Below are 20,702 nucleotides of genomic sequence, written 5' to 3'. Positions count from 1 at the left end.
CACGCAGAGACTGTGCATCTGCCTCTGCATTGATTGCACAACGGAAGTGTTGTGGCGGAATTAAAATAAATAAATGCATTTCATTTCCCCAAATGGATACATGTTCATGGGCTATGGGCTTTCGGTCATATTGTTGCTTCCATTTCATGTGTTGAACGTCATTCTTTAAACACAAATTGAAATCCTTCAAAATCCTAAAAGTAGGCTTTAAAAAACAAAAACCTTTTCTCTCTTCTCTACAAATAAGTGTGTGTTTAACCGATTTTTCCGCCTCATTTAATCACCCAAAAGCATATCTCTTTACGCTCACACATGTACATATTCCATCACCATCATCATCCGCCCTTTTGATAGATGAAGATGAAAATCAAACCAAACCAAAAACAAAAACAAACGCAAAGCCTCTTTGCCTACTTTTACTTTGAAGTCTCATTAGTGGCACGCGGTTGCCAGGTGACATGGCATGAAGGCAACTTCCTTATATGTATTAATGTGCAAGTATTTGTAGAGCATGCCCTCCAGATGCTCGATATCGATACGTGATTTTGGGTTTCAATTACCAAAATCAAGCCCAACAAAATGGCAAACTTAAATTGATACTTTATTTCCTTAGGTACACGGCCCTTGGTTTAGGTTTACCAATTAGAACGGCGACCTACATAATTAATGATATCATATACACATACAGGAGGACACCTATTATATTTATATCTGTATGTTTATCATATCCAACAAGCTCTTATTGGTTAATTTAATTAACATAAAAATGCCAATGACTGGACGGATATCCCGCCATCAGAATCATCATCATCAAAAGTGTCTGATATGGATATCGATATGGATAGGAAAACGGGGGGGAAGGAATATGAATATTGACCGGAATATCCGCCATACACTTCAAATTGAAGTGTTGTGGTCTGCCACTTGCGATAATGAACGAATTGAATATATATATAAACACACATATGCACATACAAATATATACATTTGCATACCAACAATTTATACATTTATTTAAAGTTAAGGTTGAAATTGCAATTTAAATGAAGAAAATATGTTTCAAGCACTTTTATTAAGGCAATTAATTGTTGCCCTGCGGTCATACATAAATCTCGACTCAACAAATGAGAATTGCTTAGACTTTCAGTCTCAAAAATAACAACTACTTCATCGAGCTAACTATTTACTAGCAATCTTACCTGGACAATATTTTTTTTTTTTTATCGCTGCACAAACAAAAACATTTTCGTTTAATTTTCTTGATATATTTTTCGGTATTGCTGTTGATATGCCCCTGAAGGGCATTTTTTTTTTTTGTCTATAAATAAACCAAATAATAAATTTTTCTTACCTCAACAACAATTACAACTTTTTCCTATGTTTTCCATTATATTTTGTATACACTTACAAATATGTAAATACTTTTTTCGGGAAATGGAAAACTTTTTCAGGCGTAGCATACAAAAACAAAGTTTTCAATGTTGCCGCATATTAAACAAAATAAGAGAAATGGTAAGGGAATTTATATATACCTATAGTTAAAGACTGAACTCGACATTGCCTGGTCAGCAAATTTTGTAGGGTCAGAAAAAAAGTTTCTTTCTCTTTCTGCAACATTTGTTGATTGTATGTTTGTATGTATGTACTTTTACTTTAATGCACAGACACAAAGTGGCGAGAAAAGTTTACGACTACGGTCGGTAGGTAGGTAGACCTCAGTCCGGAATCTAATAAAGCCAAGGCGCTAGGAAACATTTTTCGGACTTTAGCTAAAACTCAACTTTTACTATGGCTAATAATGCTATATAAAGTTGCCAGGCGCACAGGTTGCCCAGCTCTCCGGTTCTCCGTTCTTCATTGCGGCTTAGTTTTATGGACAAGTTTTACTTCCAACACACAAAAACAGAGAAAAAAATTATGAAAGTCGAAGTCGGCCTCAAACTATTTTTGGTTGAGGAATACATATGCGTGACTTTGCATTTACTTTTTACGCTCCACGGCGAATCCTTGGGGTCACATTAACATGTATTTGTGCTAAAAGTGTTATTAGATTTTAGTTTTCAAGTCAAGTGGGGCTAGAGTATGATGGTTTGGCACCAAGGATGAAATGGAGACTGCGCCCAGTATGCACTAAAGTTTTATTTCGACTTGAAACATAAACCAAAAGTGCTTTTCAGTTGAGCTTTATGGGCCGAGCCGGGCATGTCGTATGGGAATGGGCCCTAAGGATGGGTATGGGAATGTGGGAAAGTGGGAGCAGCTGTCATGCAACTGGTTCCTTATGCGAATGAATGTTAAATTTAAAGTGTGCCAACACTTAACAATGCAATAAAGATAACGGGCCCATAGACAAACATGGATGATCTATGGCTAAAGGGTTTCTGTCCAAGCCGTCAATGAGTCAGCTTTAAATGCTCATAAAAGTTAAATGAATAATTTTAAACTACTCAAGTTATTGCTAATATCAAGTGAATGAATGAATAAAAGTGGAGGGAAAAAATTCAAATATTTTATCATAAGTTTCAAATTTGCATTCATTTTGTTGAAAAACATTCAAACAAAACAAAAAAAACGTAAATAATTCCCACGAATTCATTGACTTAAGGAGACCATTATACAATAAGCCAGGACAAATGAGTTCATCAAGGGAATATTTGACTTTAACATGGTCGATAAACAGATATACTTATAACGCATTTAACAGACCATTTACCCAGAATACCTTTTTGGAAACGCTCATTCCATATCTTAAAAGCTATTGCCATAATTCTATCCTCTCCCTTGATTTAACCACAATTCACCACTTGTGCCACATCAGCAAAAACGAGCAAAAAAAAATGCATAATGCAGGAAAAATCTGTGGAGCGGTAATAACATTTCCCTCCTCAGATATTTTATTGCAATTTCAGCAGCTAGGACAGGACAGACAACCCGCTCATCCTGTTCATCCTGCCTGTTATCGCTCAAGCTTTTGCAAAATGACATTTAAATATTTTTCACAAAGCCACACACCGAAAACTGTCACAGAATAGTTGCGAGAATAAATGGTAAGCCAAAAGAATGCGATGAGAACTGAAGGCGAAGAAGGACCTTCCCCTGGCCACCCCTCTCCACAGACTGTGGTGAATCGGAAGTGAAAGATGACACAAAAGCTCAAATTAGTGGCAGAAGCCTGACATCATCAAAAAATAAAATCTAAAAAGAATATTAAATCTACCTAAATACTCTCCATATATATATATATATATGTAGGAACAAGTAGAAGTAGGTAGTACCAAGGACATAAAGAATGGTTGGCGACATCAAACAGTCTTCGTTTTGTGAGGGGAAATTGCTTAATTAGTTGTAAATATGAATTTTACACCTACCCAGAAATGGGCCAACCCAGTCCAATATCCGAGACAGAGACAGAGACCGAGGCCGAGTCCAAGTCCATAAGAGACCTAATTCAATGCTGTTAACGCCTTGACGCTCAGCGAAAATTGAATATCAAATCGAGTCTTGCCCAGGACACTCTTAATTTAATTAGAAGCCAAGGACATCAAGGTGGAGAAGGCCCTATGTAAATTTTTCGAGTGTGTCAATTTTATATAAACATTTGCTTTCTTTCTGCTTCTTCTACTTCTTCTTTCAAACTTCAAACAGAAAATAATATTTTGCTTCATTTGCATTTGGCCTTACAAACATAGAAGAATGGGTATGGGAGAGTTATATTTACATGCATAAGGGTGGGATAAAGCTGATTACTATATATAGAAACTTTTCATCTAAAATAATGTGATATTAATAGATTAAAGAGTTTCTTTAATCTATAACCAGAAAAGTTTTTTTTAGTAGAGGAAACCAATTTGAGCAGTAAATTCAAAAAGAAGAATCTATTGGATTTATATTGACCTTTGTTTCAACTTTATTGGCTTTGCAGTTATCCTTTGTCCTGGCATTGGGTTTTATTTATTGTTTGCAATGCTCGTAATCACTTTTTTATTTAATTTCAAATTGTTGGCGTTGTCTGTTTTCGGTTTTAATGACACTGACGTGTCAATGCGACAATACGATTCGAACATTGTCCTTTGGCAGCGATTCAAAACTGTCCTTTCTCTAGTCTCCTGTCCATGTCCACTTCAGGGCCAAGAAGTGTCTAGCCAATAGCGTCATATTGATTTCAGTCTCGGGTTTTTTTTACTTCTTTCCTTTCGGTTTTCATCATCTATTTTTTCTTCATCTCAACTTCTTTTAATATTGCTTCATTTCAAGGCTTAAAATTACTTTTCAAAATGGCTATTGAATGACAGCCGCTGCCCGTTTGTTGGTAATAATTGCCAACTTGGATTCTGTTTATGATTGACATTTTGCGTCTAGACAGAAGTTTTAGTTTTTTTTTGCAATTAAAATTGATAAATGCTAAATTTGTTTATGTCAGCGATTAAAGCAAAAGTTTTTATATTAAAACATACTTTTTATGAGAACTCAAAAATGTATATAAATAATTTGAGAAAAACCTTTAGTTTTGTTCGTATTAAGTTCTTGCTTGAAATTAAATTTGATGAACATTTGAGGCATGAATATTGGCCTATAATATTGGATCAATTGCAATGATCATTTTAAGCACAGCTGCATGGCATTTTTATTTACTTGGTCTCTTTGTAGTAAGATTTGACTTAATATACCATCAATCTTCCTGGTTGAACTGCAACTTTCCACTCATTAGAAGTAAATCCCTTCGAAAATCCTTCTTGAACTTGAGCAAAATACATCTAATACCCGATCAAGTGGGGTTCTTCACATCAATCATACTACATAGCCACATACGCACATAGAAAATATGCATTTGAAAGAAAGTCTGTAGGCCAAAAAATGTTTTGACTGGAAGTCACCAAAAATTGTTTGGCAGCAATTGATTGAATGATTGATGGATAGATGGCTGGCTGGCTGACTGGCTGGCTGGATGGCTGAATTGGTTGGATTGTTCGTGGCAAGTTTATGAATGAGAAATGTGCATGATTAATGAGTTGTTCATTAAGCTCGTTAAGGTGACAGTTGTCGGTTTTTGGCCCACGACAGGATGTTGAGGTTCAATCTGAGGCAATCTAAAGGCCTGTTGCTGTTACGCGAGGAAAAACAATATATGTATGTAAGAGTATATCCAAATGCGTACGTACTATATATAATGTGAACCTGTCACTGTCACAGCGACAGCCTTGAAGAATGACAATGACAACCCTCTCGAATCGCATAAGATTGGCATGGCTCGCATGTCCTGGTTAGCTGAGGGGTTTATACGTATTCCATTCCATTCCCGACTGCCCTGAAAAATGAAGTGCCAAGCAAACGCAACAAAATCAAATATTTTGCTTTGGCAAAAAAAAAGGAAAGAAAATTTTCATAAATTGGGTTAAATCCTTGGAGGATTCACCATGACAGCGCGAACAAGTGACTGACTTGACTCACCGTCATCCTGGCTAAAAAGTGGAGGTTTTCGGCTTGACACGGTGGTTGCTGTTGCTGTTGCCTTTGCCTTTGCCACCCCTAAACGATGTAGCAGTTTAAACCGCCTGCTCTTACTTCCATCATCATCTCCATCTCCTACAGAGCTGGTCCATGTTTTTTTTTCTTCCTTATTTTAAAGCCCTCCTTGCAGTGAATTGCCCAACAATGGTTGCCTAATTTGCCCTTTTCAAGCGTTTCCCCTTGTGCATTGCCACCAGTCATTGAACGAAATGAGGGAAGGAGTTTGGCCTGCGGCCATGCCCAATAATTAAATCATATTTTGCATATTCTGAAATCAAGCTCAATACTCATTATAAATTTCCCCCAATCAAGCCAAGTAAATTCGGCAATAATTATTTTGTATTTGCATTGAAATGGCAAGAGAATTGAAAGTGAGAAAGGGCAAAGGCAATCAAATGTGAGAAATTTATTAACAATATAGAATGCTGGCTTAAAATAGCTTTAATTTGGTAACGTATTAAGTTCATATAAAGCCCACAAATATTTGGTATTGTTTGTATCAAAATTACAATTAGTTATTAACTCTTAATAAGCGTTTGCAATTCTCTTGACTCAATATTTGTGACTATGCACACCTGAAAAGTATGCTATGAATAATTTTAGTTTACCGAAAATGTAATCCAAAGATTTATCTATAGTAATTATGTTAAATATAAGATTGATATGATCAACATTTGAAATCAAATCTGAAATCTTTTTGTCCTTATGGTTTAAGCCAATTTTCTCCCCCAAAATTTTTAACTGCAAATACGCAAAAAGCATTTTGAATATATGTACATATACTTCTACCATAAAAGTATGCTATACAAATTTGACAAAAAAAATGATTTACTTATTGTTAGACATTAATTTTCATAATCATATTATTTTAATCAACAAACAGACAAATTGACACATCCTTTGCCATTCAGGACGCCGCCATAAAAGGATGCAAAATGCACAGCTGTAAATGTAAGTTGCATGAAATTATGCTTTAATCTAATTAGCATAATTTGCCAGTCACAAGACTCCAAAGAGTCATACAGACACAGTCGGGCATCCAGTGCCAGTGCAGATGGAGCTTGTGGTCGAGGTGAGGATTGGAGGATTTGAAGGAGGAGCAGAATACAACAATTGAAATTGAAACTGCATTATGCACAACAGGAACGACAGCGATAAAGGGGAGACTGAGTAGAAGAAGCAACAGGAGATGGAAACGAAACTATTGTTGTGTGTTTAGTTTGTATTTTTCTGTGCTTTTCCTTTTTTCTCTCTCTTTCTCTCTCTCTCTCTGTATTTTTCATTTTCGTTCCTTTCATTATGCCACATTTTGGTTACACATTTTTCGCATCGTTGTCGCCATCGTCGGTTTGTTTTTGTTTGCATTTCACTTATTTGCATTGCTTTTGTTGTTAATGCCATTTTGATTATGATTATGATTATGAAAATTTGTGCGTCCCGCAGTTTTGTTTACATGGCTCATTGTTTGAGCCATGGCCAGCAACCACAGGATGCCATCGTTGGAGTCCTCGACGGAATTGTCGTCACTTAAATACATATTTAAATTACATTTGTTTTCATATTTTTTGTTTCACTTTCCATTGTCTGGCCATTGTACTTATTCTCTTTCTCTCAGCATTCTTTACTCATTTTTTTTTATTTTCGGTTTTTGCTGACAAATTCATTTATTAAATTTTCGTTTTTGTAAGCAAACGAAAAGAAATTTGCATTTTATTTTATATGATACTCTTGCTGAAAAGGGTAGGTATATTTATTCAAACTAGACGACTAAGATATTCATTCATTCATTCATTCATTCATTCATTCACACTGAGATATTCATCCACAAAAATATCTTTCCTGATTTGTAAAATCACTTAAAAACTTTTGACTTTCAGTTACAAATCTTTCGAGGGAATCCAAATGCTACTATCGAAGTAAAGTAAACTCTTTTGTGCTCTAAATTGTTATAATTTGGATTCCATTTGCAGAATTATTTAATTACCAGTTCAAAGAGCAATTGTCTATTATGCACTTAGCATGTCTATTTTTTTTTTACCAACCACATGTCTCACACAAAAACGAAAAAGCAACTCGCAGATCCTTTTTTTGGCATGTCATAAATTTACGGATTAACTTTTAACCAATTTACAATGGCAACAAACAAGCTGCAAGGCCAAGATGTTACCATTACCACAGCCCTGCCCCCTTTGACTTCTCCTCACATATTGAAAGTGTAATAAAAAGCAGCTGTGTGCCACACGCACAAACACATACATACACCCATACGCAGGATGGCGAAGGTTGCTTATATTTTTCTTGGGGCACCTCAACGAGCATCACGTGCAGCCCACTTCCGTTTCCGTTGGCTTGTTTTAAACTTTACCCTTGTCTCTTTGCTTCCTCTCTTGCTCAGTCTGTCTCCGTTTCCCCTTCTGTTTCTGTTCCTCTGTGTAAATCAATGCAGCAAAGTGATAGAGTGTGCGAAAGAGATAGAGTGAGAGGAGAGTTCTCAATTGTAAGAGGGGATTCTTGGCGGGATACGGCAGACAAAGTACATTGCTTACACAAAGCTTAACAGGCAACAGCAGCCACTTTCAACGACACTTTCCTGCCCCTGACACACACACACACACACACACACACACACACACACCCTCTCTTGTCGTGCCAAAGAAAACAAAGCAGTGCATAAAAAATAAAAGTAAAAGTAAAGCTCTCTGTCGCATCCATACAGCTCTGCCAGCTTGGAGCTGGGAGCAAGAGCATCCAGAGCCACTCATTAAGCTGATTATATTGTTATCCTTTTTATGATACGTGCAATACGTGAGCGCATATGGCCCAGCATCAGCAGCAGGAACCAGGAACAAGGACCAGGCTCAGTACGAACGCCAACACGACCAGAGCCAGGACGCTGTCAATGTCAACAGTCGCCGCCCGCTGAGTTGCACGACTTTCCTTTTATTTTCTCTATTTTTTTTGCTTTTGTGTCTGCATATTGTTTTTTCTTTTTTATTTTTTATTTTACAGCTCATTTTTGAAAGTGTAATTATACAAACATATATGCTCATATGCATATACTACTATATATGTCGTAGAAAAGTCACGAGATGTGGGCAAAGATTACTTTTATGAACCCAAGATAAAATTGTATGCAAAAATGAGATAAAGAGCATGCAAATTTACTTTAGTTTGCCAAAGAACTTACTGGAAAATTAACTAAAATTATGATTCAAATATGATTCAGATATCACAACGAAACCAACACCAAACAGATATCAGGATTGATCCCTCGCCATCGATTTTCGTTTACCATTTTAGCCTTAATAACTCATTGGGAACCTTAACTAGATAAAGCAAGAAAAAGAAAGACTACTTCAAAATTTATATTTCAAAATTAAAAATATTGCAGGAAGATGATCGCTAATGGACCTTATTATATTGAGAATGGAAACTTAATTTATAACATCTGTTTTTATATAATGTTAATGTCAACTATATAATCTTTTATTACAACTATCTTCCATAAATATTCAAGTACTTTTAATAAACCAGTGTAAAGCCGCATTCCCTTGTGTTGAAAACCCGCCTCTCAACCCCTATATAGCCAGACAGAGAGTCAACCCAAGTGTCGCACAATTAACAATGGGCTACATTTTCTTATTTAAAAACTCCCCAGTGATATTGCCAGACAAAATAACAGGAAGTAAATCCAGAATGCCACTTCTCCCCCCACCACCTGGTGTTTCTCTTTCTGCTTTAAAGATGCACCTTACCCGGATACAAACTTGGGTTATGATTATTACTTATGATAATTCGACTTGACGGCGCAAAAAGCAGAACTTGACACCACCAATGCCACCGATATCACCACCACCAAAATAACCAACAGCCGAGATGAAAAACCAAGACGACAACAAGGACGAGAAACATCAGCAACCCTTAGCAGGAGGAGCGGAAATAATGTGGTATAGACTCTAAGGATGAGTCTGAGTTTTGGAATTGAAGTTTGAGTTTTATTTTTCGTTTACTGCAATTGAGACTTCCGTCCCAGGACGAACATCAAAAACTGTTGCGTATTTTGCATTCCTCTCATTGTTTTCCCTTCACTTCTTTGTTTCTCCCTTTATTTTGGTTTTATTTCGTTTTTGTTTTTTTGTTTGGGGTGCGTTTCAGTCTGTCGCATTTGCACCTTCAATTAATGTACTAGCCAAAAGAGAGAAATAAGAAATAAAGTAACCCAAACAACCCTCCCCGTTCGTTCTTTTTGGCTGATCTTTTCGTGTGTGATTTATGAGGGTGCGATGGCCCAACAAAATTAAGCCACCCAGACAAAGGACACGTAGAAGGTAAAACATTTGGCATCTCACCACCCCGTTCACCCATCCACAAACTTTGAACTTTTAATTAAAAGTCAAAATTTGATTTATTTATGAATATTAGTATTTGACATAAGCAAAATACTCCGAGACTTGAAAGAAACTTGGAAGTGGAGAAATGAAATGTATCGCAATTTAGACTTGATTAGCAGTTAAGGACTAGTTTAAATACAATTTGAGAGTCAGGCCTATATAATAGGTATACAAATTTAAGCTTAAAATAAATATAAAATTTACATTTCTATACAAAATTTATATTCTGCTTTAACGATACCTTTTTATTTAAAGAATGTTGCATAAAAGGAGCCCTTACCCACTTGGCTATTTGTAATAATTATGAATGAACTCTGTGAAATTTTACTGAATTTCCTTTATTGTTTATGTAAGCATTGTCTCTGCCCTTACCCCCATATAATTCCACAGACAATTCGATCAGTTCCCAAATAATATTCCCACTAAATATTCACACCACAGATAAAATCCGCCCCGGGTAACCCTGGGCAATCGGGTTCGTTTGTTACCATATTGTCACACAGAAGCACGTGACATTGAGTAAAAACGACGCAGAGCTTGTGGGTGTGGCCAGGAGATGGGGTAGATGGTGGCAGAAGCAGGAGGATATAGTCAGTGACGCGTGTCCCGAGCATAATCAGGATTTGCATGCATCAACTGGAATGGAGTAATGGACATTAAGACTAAGGAAATACATCAAAAAGTAGAAGCAGTTGCTTCACCATGTCCATCTTCCATGTAGATGGAGGATCAGAAATAGAATATAGACACTCAGGGATGCGTTTTGCAGTTTCTTTGATGCGTGCAATATTTGTGGCAAACAAAGTGAAGAGATGGCCCAAGAGATGGGGGAATTGAAATGACAACCTTGACAACCGAAAAGTTGCATGCACCCTAGACAGTCTCTCTGCCGCGTGTGCGTCTAATAAGCCTAATGCAAGGGAAAGACAACTCGGGGGGGCTGGCAGAGTGCAGGAGGCCATGGTCAGAGAGCAGACAATATAGGCAATATTTTAAAGTGCCCGCCAGGCACACGACCAACCATCGAATCAACAAACCAAGCAACCAACCATCCAACCAACCAACCAACGTTTGTTGTCATAAAATTCCTTTAATTAAATTCATATTTGGACACACAACATTGCCTGATTTATGGTTCAAGATGGGGAGGCGTGTGCCTATTGGAAAACAATCATGAAAGTTCGGAATGTTTATATATTTCTTTCATTAATCTAATTGGATTTGCTTTTCATTTAATTTTGGCCAACTCTTCCCCCTTACTCGTTCCCCTTGTTCCATTTATTCAGGCAGTTTAGGTCTAAACCTTTAATTGCAAAGACATCACCAAAAAGGCACAACTCCAACTTCCTTTTTTTTTGTGATAGGTGCACTTTTCTCTCTTTTTGCTTCAACTATCTCTCAAAACTTTGCAATTTTTTTAGACACTAATTTGACATTTGAATTTGATATTTGAATTTTGTTTTAGCACTGCAAAACAAAAGAAATAAAAGTATCAGAAAACCTCAGAATATAAACGAGAGCCAAAATGCTAAAGTTTTATGACAGCATTTTTGGAGTTCTAACTAAAAGCGGAGCAAAAGTTTCATTTGTTATTTCTTAAAAAAAAAAATAAGGATAACATATTTTAATGATTTGATTTTATGCATGACAGTTGAATTTTAAACTGTGAAATTGGATTTTGGTTAACAAATCATTGGAAAAACAAATTTTTATTATATTTAACCACACATTTTTGTGTTTTCTATATTCTTTTCTATTTTATCGGCTTTTCCTCGTCTCTTGTATTCGAGTTGGCATCTTTTCAGCTTACTATCATATTTTTCATGAATATTTTTTTTGGCTTTTCTACGAGTATTATCTTAAAACATATTTTATTTCTTCATTTTTATTTACCAAATCTATTTTTTAAACTTTAAAATGTCTTTTGAAAATAACTTTTCCATTTTCCTTTCACTTCATTTGCATATTCTTGTACTGTCAGTGGCAAAACAAATGAGTTTGAGTCAATAAGAAAAGTACGGAAAATGCCATCCAGATAGGTCAAGTCTTGATAAATAGTTTTATGAGTTTTTAGTTTTTATTTTGGTGGAATATTGCATCTTGCGATTGCTTGGCAGTTCATAAGCAAACGAAAGGCAATAATAAACTTGGCAATCAGCTGTCAGTGCGTAATGGAAACTTCTCTCTAGTGCCAACTGGATGCGGATGCGGATGCGAAGCCGAATGTGAATGCAGCCCGAAAGGAAGACAAATGATTAGTCAGAACTCACGTGCTCTGCGAGCGGACTCCTTAAAACTGGCAGCCGGGAACTGGGTTATGCAAGCAAAGCGTGATCTTTTGGCATATGTGCATTTCCATGCACAGGAGCTATGCATTGGCGGTTAGTGTAATAGGATTGGCCAAACAGAAGCAGCAAGGGCTTTTGACCATTTTTCAAAATTCCCGTTCACGTTAGCTGCAACTGAAGAATTTGCCGTTCCTTTGGCTTGCTCCTTGTTAAATATGCCCGGCACGTTTGGATGCTGTTTACGGCGAAACAGGCAGACCGCCCAAGTCGTAAAGTGGCTGCTATTTACCTGGCAAGGCTCAAAGTAGTTGAGTAATGATGACCACGATGCAGCCACATCTATAACATATTGCAGGTACAGTAAGTTGTAAAACTTATACTTACAGAAAGATATGTATGTATATTTATACATACATTTCATACTTTTGGCAACATTTCTCCTTAATAAACCTTGACATTCCTTTGCATTTGACAGCACTCAATATTGCCCATCTGTGTGTGGGTCAGTAACCCTCCCTCCACCCATTCACAAACACTTGATGGGAGAAAGTGGGAAAGTGTTTGAGAGAGAAAGAGAAATGCCATAGCCAAACAGCAGCCGCAGCAATTGAATGTCAGTCACAAAAATGCAATCACAGTTTGACACAATTTTAACCGAGGCGCCACTTCAACACGTTGCAACTGCAATATCCCTACACACACACACACACACACACACTCAGTACTGAGGAGGTGGTTTGATAATGGGTTGGGAGGGGTCCTTTTCAGCTAACGCACGAATGACAACTCTGCAAACAGCACATTGACAACTCTTTAACACAGTTAAGTTGGCAGCGCTGCTTCGACAATCGATGCTGAAATGTAATGTTAATACTCTACCCAAAAAAAAAGAAGCCAAACGATAAAAAAAATCCTAACAAATTCCCTTTACACATGTGATAGATTGGTGAAGTAAGTTTCAGGATTTGTTCTATTAGAATTCGAAATTAAATACAGATTGAAAAATCGCTTTATATAGTGCGAAACTGAGAGTTCAGTTTAGTCGATGTCCATGAATTTCTAAACCCTTTTGTGGTCGTTGAAATTAACTTCAAAGTTTCAAAAGGCTACAGGTTTGTTTTGAAATATTTGTAAGATACTGTAAGAATTGAAAGCTGGCAAAAAAATATGTGTGTAGGTATAACTTGGAAAATTAAAAAGTGTATTACAGATTTCGATATGCTGTGGAATGTGCCATCTTTGTTGAGTCGGTGACGCGTGCTCGAGTGCATTTACACACTTTTACACACACACACATACACACCATCTGCCATTGCCATTGAATTGACATTTTTTTATACCCTTGCAGACAGTTTTATAGATTTGGTCAAACGTTTGTAAAAGAACACGTTTCCAAGCTCATAAAGTCTTGATCAGCATAAAATGCCGAGTCGATATAGACATACATATCTGTCCTTTCGTACACTTGTCTGGGTCGATAAATAGTTATCTCTCAGTTTAAGAGCTCTACTGATAATGCATGAAATTGAAGCTTCTTATTACCATTAACATCGAGTGTTGTAGGAACGATCGGTAGAAAAGATAGAGTATCTTTACCAAACTGGCCTATTAAATAGTTTTTAAGGATATATCGTTTATCATATCGCCAGAATCAAAGCCTGCAAAGAGTATATAATCTTCGAAACAGCCAAAGTCAACCTTTGGATATTTCGTTTTTTCGTTTTTCTCGGTTGTAGTTTTTGTTGTTGTTTGATTACGTTTTTATCTTCGTCATTTCAGTCACTGCAAAGGCAAACTTGATGTCTCGGTAAGGAAGAAGAACGAAAAATTGCATCGGGCAATATTTTACTGTAACAACAACATTTTATTGCAAACATTGTGCAATTTCACTTTAAACATCAATCGATTTTCATGCGATTTTTACGAGTAGTTTTACTTGTGCGCATTTCTATTGACTTCACTTGACTTTTGCCGCAAACAAACATTTCGTTTAATAAAATCAAAGAATTCTTACTTAAATATCCAGAGCCTTTCGATATGTAATGAAAACAAAGTAATCTAACTCCTTGAACATAAGCCATATCATACGAAAATGAGCTTCCTCGAGCGACAAATATGTCATTTGTAGATGAAACAAAACCAAGCTAACGATTACAATTGAAGATTAATTTACACTTGAAACCATTCAACATTCTGATGTAAATATGTATGTATGTTTATGGTTTTTGAGAGTTTTCTTTGACTATAATACAAAAAACACATTGAAATACTAATAACCCAATCGAATTGATAGCACAACCTGATAATCGATGCAAACACCTGTTAGTCATAGTTTGACCAATTGTTCGATATCAAAATTACATAGAACCCTCTCATGTTATCTACTCTACAGAAGGGTACATATTGGCAGCATTTATTGAACAACAAAAACTATATAATAATACTCTTTCAATTAGAGTATACTTATGCTTCTTATGACTTTAGTTTTTCTCCCAATTAATCATATGAAATTAAATGTATAAAAACTTAATCAACATGCTAGCCAAGTCCAAGAAAATGTCAAAAAGACATGTACTAACACATTTGTTCTTAATTGAGATGGGATTATGAAAATATAAGATAATTTGAGGAGAGCAGTCAGCAACTCCTTATCTATTACCGATATAAGCAGTTGTTGCTTGATAAAACGAAATATCTGTAAGAGTATACAAACATCGACATAATAGGCCCTCAGTTTTTTTGTTTTATTTAATGCATAATATAATATTTTTGCGATAAGCATTTTTACTATGTATCAACAGCTGTTGCCGACAAAATGTTGAGTCTATGCCGACGCCTCAGTGTATATTCAATGTTTAGATTTTAGTCTTGAAGCTACTCTGAGGGAGAGCGGATCAATTTCAAAAACTGACTTTTATAAACAAACTACAAATAATAACGACAAAATGTATTTGAGAACATTGACAGTGCTGATAACCCTGTGTATGATGCAGGAAGTTTTTATGCAAATGCGTATACCCGAAAGATCGGACACTGCCCAAAGCTATAACTGTCAGAATGATGTATCTGGATTTGCCTTCAATTTGTCTGCCGTAAGTATACATACATAGATTTCATTTATAGATTAACAATTTATAATTTTATGTTATTCAGTTGTCTGGCTATTGGTATGAGGCTGCTCGAGTGCCCAATCAGGACGTCTTACAGTGTCTGAATGTTTCGGTACCTGCTAATATTAGTACTGAAAATGAACTTGATTTGGATTTGAAATATATAAGCACTGTGAATGGTCAGTGGCAATCTACGGAGGAGATAGTGAGCTTCCCTTGGAATACAACTACTCAGAATGGTGTCTTTGATCTGAACTATGAAAGCGAATTGCTCAGTGTTAAAGTTACTTATAAAATGATAATAACAGATTATAATCGATTCGCATTAATGTGTGGCTATGCCACAGTCTCACCCGTTCCGCTCTTTAAGTTGTTTACACGAGAACGTGAACTGGATCCTCAACTGAAAACACAAATTCTGGATCAAATCGAAAAATACGCCGGGGATGTGAGCTCGCAAATTTTCTGGACAATGCAATCGCCCGATAAATGTAATTCTGGCATACGACATGGAATTCCAAATGGTTTTATTTTGCTAACAAGTTGGTCATTAGCGCTTTTTGCCTTGATGTGGTCGAAATTGAAAGAATAAACTACATATGTTAATAGAATAATGAAATTTTATAAAACACTTTCATATTAGTCAAATTTTTCAATAGTCATTGGCTTGTTGTTATCTAATTGCAATATATAATTTTTGCAGCCCACTAAATTAGTCAATGAATGACTCACAAAGAGGTTTCAATTTTTTTGTTTTCATTCACCATTTAAAAATCAAATTACCCTCAATTAGCTAATTAGAGATTAAGAACATGCCAATCTAGTTTGACAATCGATCCATTAAATCAGGCGAAATACTTAAAATACTACGTACTTAGATTAAGTGTCATAGATGTTATTATCAGCAACAAACCATATGGATTAGTCATAAATACATATTTATGAAAGTAAGAAACCTTACTGAAGAATACTTTTTCTAATTATTTACATTAAGTTACATTAGATCCATCCATTTGGCCTCAACAAAACTGAAGAATCACGATAAATAGCCAAATTTAATGAATATCACCGATAAGATATCAAATTTAAACAAGTTCACTCATTAGTCATGCCAAAAGTAGTCCATTTCAAGTCTAATGCCGATGATAAATTTAACCTTCTTATCAAAAAGCAGTTGCATAGAGAAGATAAACCAAAAGGTAAATGGTAGTTCATTAAGATCATTTCAAGATATGTTAAGCCGATAACATTTGCGGCATTTTGAATTTTATGTTCAATATAAATAAGGAATTTTAGTTTGCTTGTCTGCATATGATTATCTTTTGTGCGGCTTTTCTTTTCTTTCTTTTTTGCCCAACGAATTTTGGCTTTTTGCAAATATTTTTCAGCTGATAAGCTATTTGTATTCACATTAAATCAAGCGAACTATAGAACTTATATGTATTTCAATGCGGTTGCTGTTCGATTCAAGTAGGTAAAATAAAAGTACATAGACTGAAGCCAAAAGAAATTGCTTTGAGCTGATGAACTCGTGTACCGTGCCATATGTATGTATATATACGAGTATATTTTTTGTTCTTTCGATGGTTTTCTTTGCTTTTGGCAATTTTCATTTTCATAAACTGGAAAATAGGAAAACACAGCGAAGTACAAGCTGCATGCGTTTTGTTCGTGCTTCTTTGGCTACTCTCACTCTTACTCCAGCACTTTCCCTTCCCTCACCGGCTACCTTCTGTTCCTCCATAGTCATTGACTATCCGTCCAGTGTGTTGTCCAGTTGTGGTAAAGTCAATGAAGTGCAAAAACTTGGCTAGTGGGCGGTATATCGTATCGTTCGGCACTTTCATTGATTTGATGCGTTTGCGTGCCGCTTGACTTGGGTAAAGAGTCCAATCGACTGAAGCGTGGGTTAGACGAGGGGCTGGAGGGAGCTGGCACGAATGGTGGTCATCTAAAGCTGTTTACTTGCAGTAAACCAAGTGAAATTGAAAGCCTTTTTGCCCACGATAATTGTGTCCGGATCCTGCAATAGCTTCTGCTTCCAACCCAATTCCTTTTGCTGCTTGTGCTTGTTGGCTTTTCGGTAATGGGAGCAAACTATGTGTGTGTGTGTGTGTATGTGTGTGCACAACATGATTTCTTGGCTGATTCGGCTTACGAATCGACATAATCATGCGATGAGTCTGCACAAAAAAAAAAAAATGAGAAGGAAAACTCACACACACCCACATACAATGGGAAACTTTTTCAGAAATGAAAACGAAAGTTAATGTAGCACATCATAGGACAGGCAAAAAGGGTTAAGAACGAAGTGTGTGTACGTGTTCCAATTAATTTTGACATTTCTTTTTAATAGATGTCTTACAGAAATACACTTCTTTTCCTCGAGGTTCATAAATTATAAAGTTTCACTTGATTTATTTGAAGTGGAAGTTGCGGCTAGACAAGAAACGTGCTCCGTTTGAGAATGGTTGGTGTTCGGTTGAAGCTTACAAAGATTTTTCAATATTGAGCTATATGTAGTTAATGAGGAGTATCTACCAAATAATTTGTCGTATTAACATTTATCAGTGGACATTTAACTACAAACTGATCGTAGAGATAAGTTTCTTTTGTGAAAACTAATTAAACATCAATTTTACTGTAAAGGGTATTCGAAAATATACCTATATTTACTTCACACAAACATATAAATGTTATGTCTTTTGGTAGTAACTTTGGAACCGATTTTCAGTTATGATTTATATAATATTGTTAACAATACATGGTTTTTTTTTGGGTTTCAAAGTTTTTCTAAGTTAGCTTCTGATCTCTTACGAACTGGCAGTGACTTCTGTTGGTTTCTTGACTTCCGGTTGGGGCGAAGATTTGGGACGCGAATTAGCTTTACGATTGGGCAGCAGTAAAGACTCCAAGCCACCCAAAGGTGCCTCAATCGCTATATATAGAACATATGATATTATTACTGTGAAACCAAAATCTGACCAGAACTGCAACATCTGAAGAGAGGAGGGTGAGAATGCATACGATCCTTTTAACATTTTCATAGCCACTTACCATATCGTAGTCCGTAAAGTATGAGATTGTATGTTTTCGCCTGTGATTGATCTCCTGCATGAACATGTGCCAAATATAAACCGAATAGGACAGCCTCGACAATGGATGCCAAAGCGGCGAAGAGAGGAAACTATTAGCCAATCCACCATATCCTTGGATACAAGCAAATACTACCCAGCTCAAGGCCAAGGGCCAACCGATTCGTGTCAGGGTATAATAAAAGGATTGCTCTAGTGTAGACAATGAAGGACCTATCCAGCTGCCACCGGTGCCATAGATACAGGTGAAGATCATGGCAAGACTAAGCACCCAACCAAGCCATACAAATGGCCAACTTAACTGAAATCTTTTGCCGGAATTCAAATGTAAGAAATATCCAAAAAGAAAACCAATCAACCAAGGCGTGGCATGAGTATGAGTAGCATAATAAAGTTTTCTATCTGACTCCTCAGAGTTCATGACATTTCTGAAATATATATTGTGATTATGAGTTTGTTAAATAAATGAAATAAAATTGCTTACTGAAGGGTACGATACTCTCGGGATAATTCATTCAGTAACATGGTACTAAAGAGACAGCCGGAAAGCAAAATCACTAAAATACATATTCCGCCAGCAGCCTTTTTACCCCATTTATAGACAGCAATTAACAGAATGGGTGAGAACAGATACAATTGCATATCCACAGCCAGATACCAAGAGTGATTTAAACACTATTTAAATGAAAATTATAATTTTATAATTTGCAGTAGTCAATTAGTTATTAATCATTCCTACTCACCATATTCGAACTGGCATAGTTCTGTACATAGAGCAACGTTTTATACCAAGTTCTCTCGCACGCAGAATAATCCATGATACCGTAGTCCGCCAGAGGCCCATTGATCAACTGTGGCATGAGTTTCCAGTATACCAATATGGCCAAGGCCAATATGGGTGTAAGCCGAAGATAGCGATGAAGGTACATAAGAAAAATATTAAGTTTACCCTTTGATCTGGAAGAACAGAACAAGTCTTAGATAATCAAGCACGAGATGATTATAGAAATTTACCTCTCCATCGAGCGTAGTCCAATCACCACCAACAACAGACCGCTGATAAAGAAAAATGTGTCTACAGAAAAGGGAGCATGAAGTATAATCAAACTAAAAGGTTTTTTGAACCACTGTGAAATTAGAACGAAATTCTAAATAACCCATATTTTTTAGTATGTGAACTGTGTAACGTACCGTATTTAATGCCCACTGATTAATGTTTGGTCCCGACAGACCGTATACGTATTCATGTCCAAAGATTACCCAGATGAGAGACATGCAACGCAAGCCATGAAGGCAATCTATGACATTTGAATTCGGCTTCGATTCCACTATGCGGAATATGCCACGTGAATTTGCCCGTGCCGAGAAAATCTTTACAATTCGATTCAATTGATCTAAGAATAAAATAGAAATTTGATAACTTTAGCGTAAAGGATTAGTAACCTATTAATATTTACCTTGATCGTGGCAAAGGAAGTAATCATAGAGCGTGGCCAGCAATGTGGCAAATCCAAAAAGCGACAAAATCACACTGAAACAAAACAACTTTCAGTCGAGCTCTATCATATGGGAAATACCACCTACATCACATAAATGGTGAGGCCATCCAAAGGTTGACTATCGCCTGTTTGGCATCTATTCTCATTGATGCTAACAGAACCATTGGCACTTTTAAGTTGCAGTAAATGCTGCAACAATTGTCCTACAAGACGTTCCATCAATTGGGCCGTACACGAGTCGGGGAAGCAAATAGCGATTTTCATTTTAACAATTGAAATATCCAAGTCCATACCAAGTAAATATTTCGCTAGAGGCAACTTCATAAAACAATATTTGCCCTTAATATTCTGGCTAGAGGTAACGAGTTTGTTAATCCGTATACATTCATCGTAGTTGCCCAAATCGTATGTATTGCCATAAAGATATCCCGACGGAATGGAGCCCCAGGAATCAATCACTTTGAGAATTAAAATTTAATTTACAATTATTAAGATTATTCACATGCAGTACTCACTTTTCAGAGCCCAATAGCTGCCCTTACTAAAACTGTTCATCCACTGTGTTAAGTCAGCCACGCACTGGAAGTCCTGCTGACTGTATTCCATGGCCGAAATGTTTTGGAAATATTGAGAGAACTCCACACCCAAAGGACGTAACTCCAAAAGTTTAGTTGAATATATTGGATTCCCATTAGAGTTCCTTTCCAATTCTTGTAGCAATGATTTGGGTTCAATAGCCGCAATTATCGGTAAACTATATAAAAATACAGCTAAAGCACCGCTAATATTTAGCATGTTGTTTCCGGCAGGG

General features: G+C 36.4%; 2 protein-coding genes across 2 annotated transcripts; one reads left to right on the top strand and one right to left on the bottom strand.

Moving 5' to 3' along the window:
• The first annotated feature begins 15,059 nt into the window (after positions 1 to 15,059).
• LOC6647254 lies at positions 15,060 to 16,209 on the top strand. The gene is made up of 2 exons (XM_023178671.2): positions 15,060 to 15,279; positions 15,341 to 16,209. The coding sequence occupies exons 1-2, from the start codon at positions 15,133 to 15,135 to the stop codon at positions 15,887 to 15,889; spliced, it is 696 nt and encodes a 231-aa protein (XP_023034439.1). The 5' UTR covers positions 15,060 to 15,132; the 3' UTR covers positions 15,890 to 16,209.
• A 1,840-nt stretch (positions 16,210 to 18,049) lies between these two features.
• LOC6647255 (nose resistant to fluoxetine protein 6) lies at positions 18,050 to 20,497 on the bottom strand. The gene is made up of 9 exons (XM_002069715.2): positions 20,407 to 20,497; positions 19,977 to 20,349; positions 19,850 to 19,923; positions 19,584 to 19,786; positions 19,407 to 19,519; positions 19,136 to 19,349; positions 18,892 to 19,067; positions 18,355 to 18,820; positions 18,050 to 18,296 (listed from the first exon to the last, which is right to left on the bottom strand). Exons 1-9 carry the CDS (start codon positions 20,495 to 20,497, stop codon positions 18,111 to 18,113), a joined length of 1,896 nt encoding a protein of 631 aa, XP_002069751.1. The 3' UTR covers positions 18,050 to 18,110.
• Between the last annotated feature and the right edge of the window lie 205 nt (positions 20,498 to 20,702).

Source organism: Drosophila willistoni, chromosome 3R, assembly GCF_018902025.1.
Source record: "Drosophila willistoni isolate 14030-0811.24 chromosome 3R, UCI_dwil_1.1, whole genome shotgun sequence".
NCBI classification, from domain to species: domain Eukaryota; kingdom Metazoa; phylum Arthropoda; class Insecta; order Diptera; family Drosophilidae; genus Drosophila; species Drosophila willistoni.
This window is presented reverse-complemented; position numbering and strand designations above follow the sequence as displayed.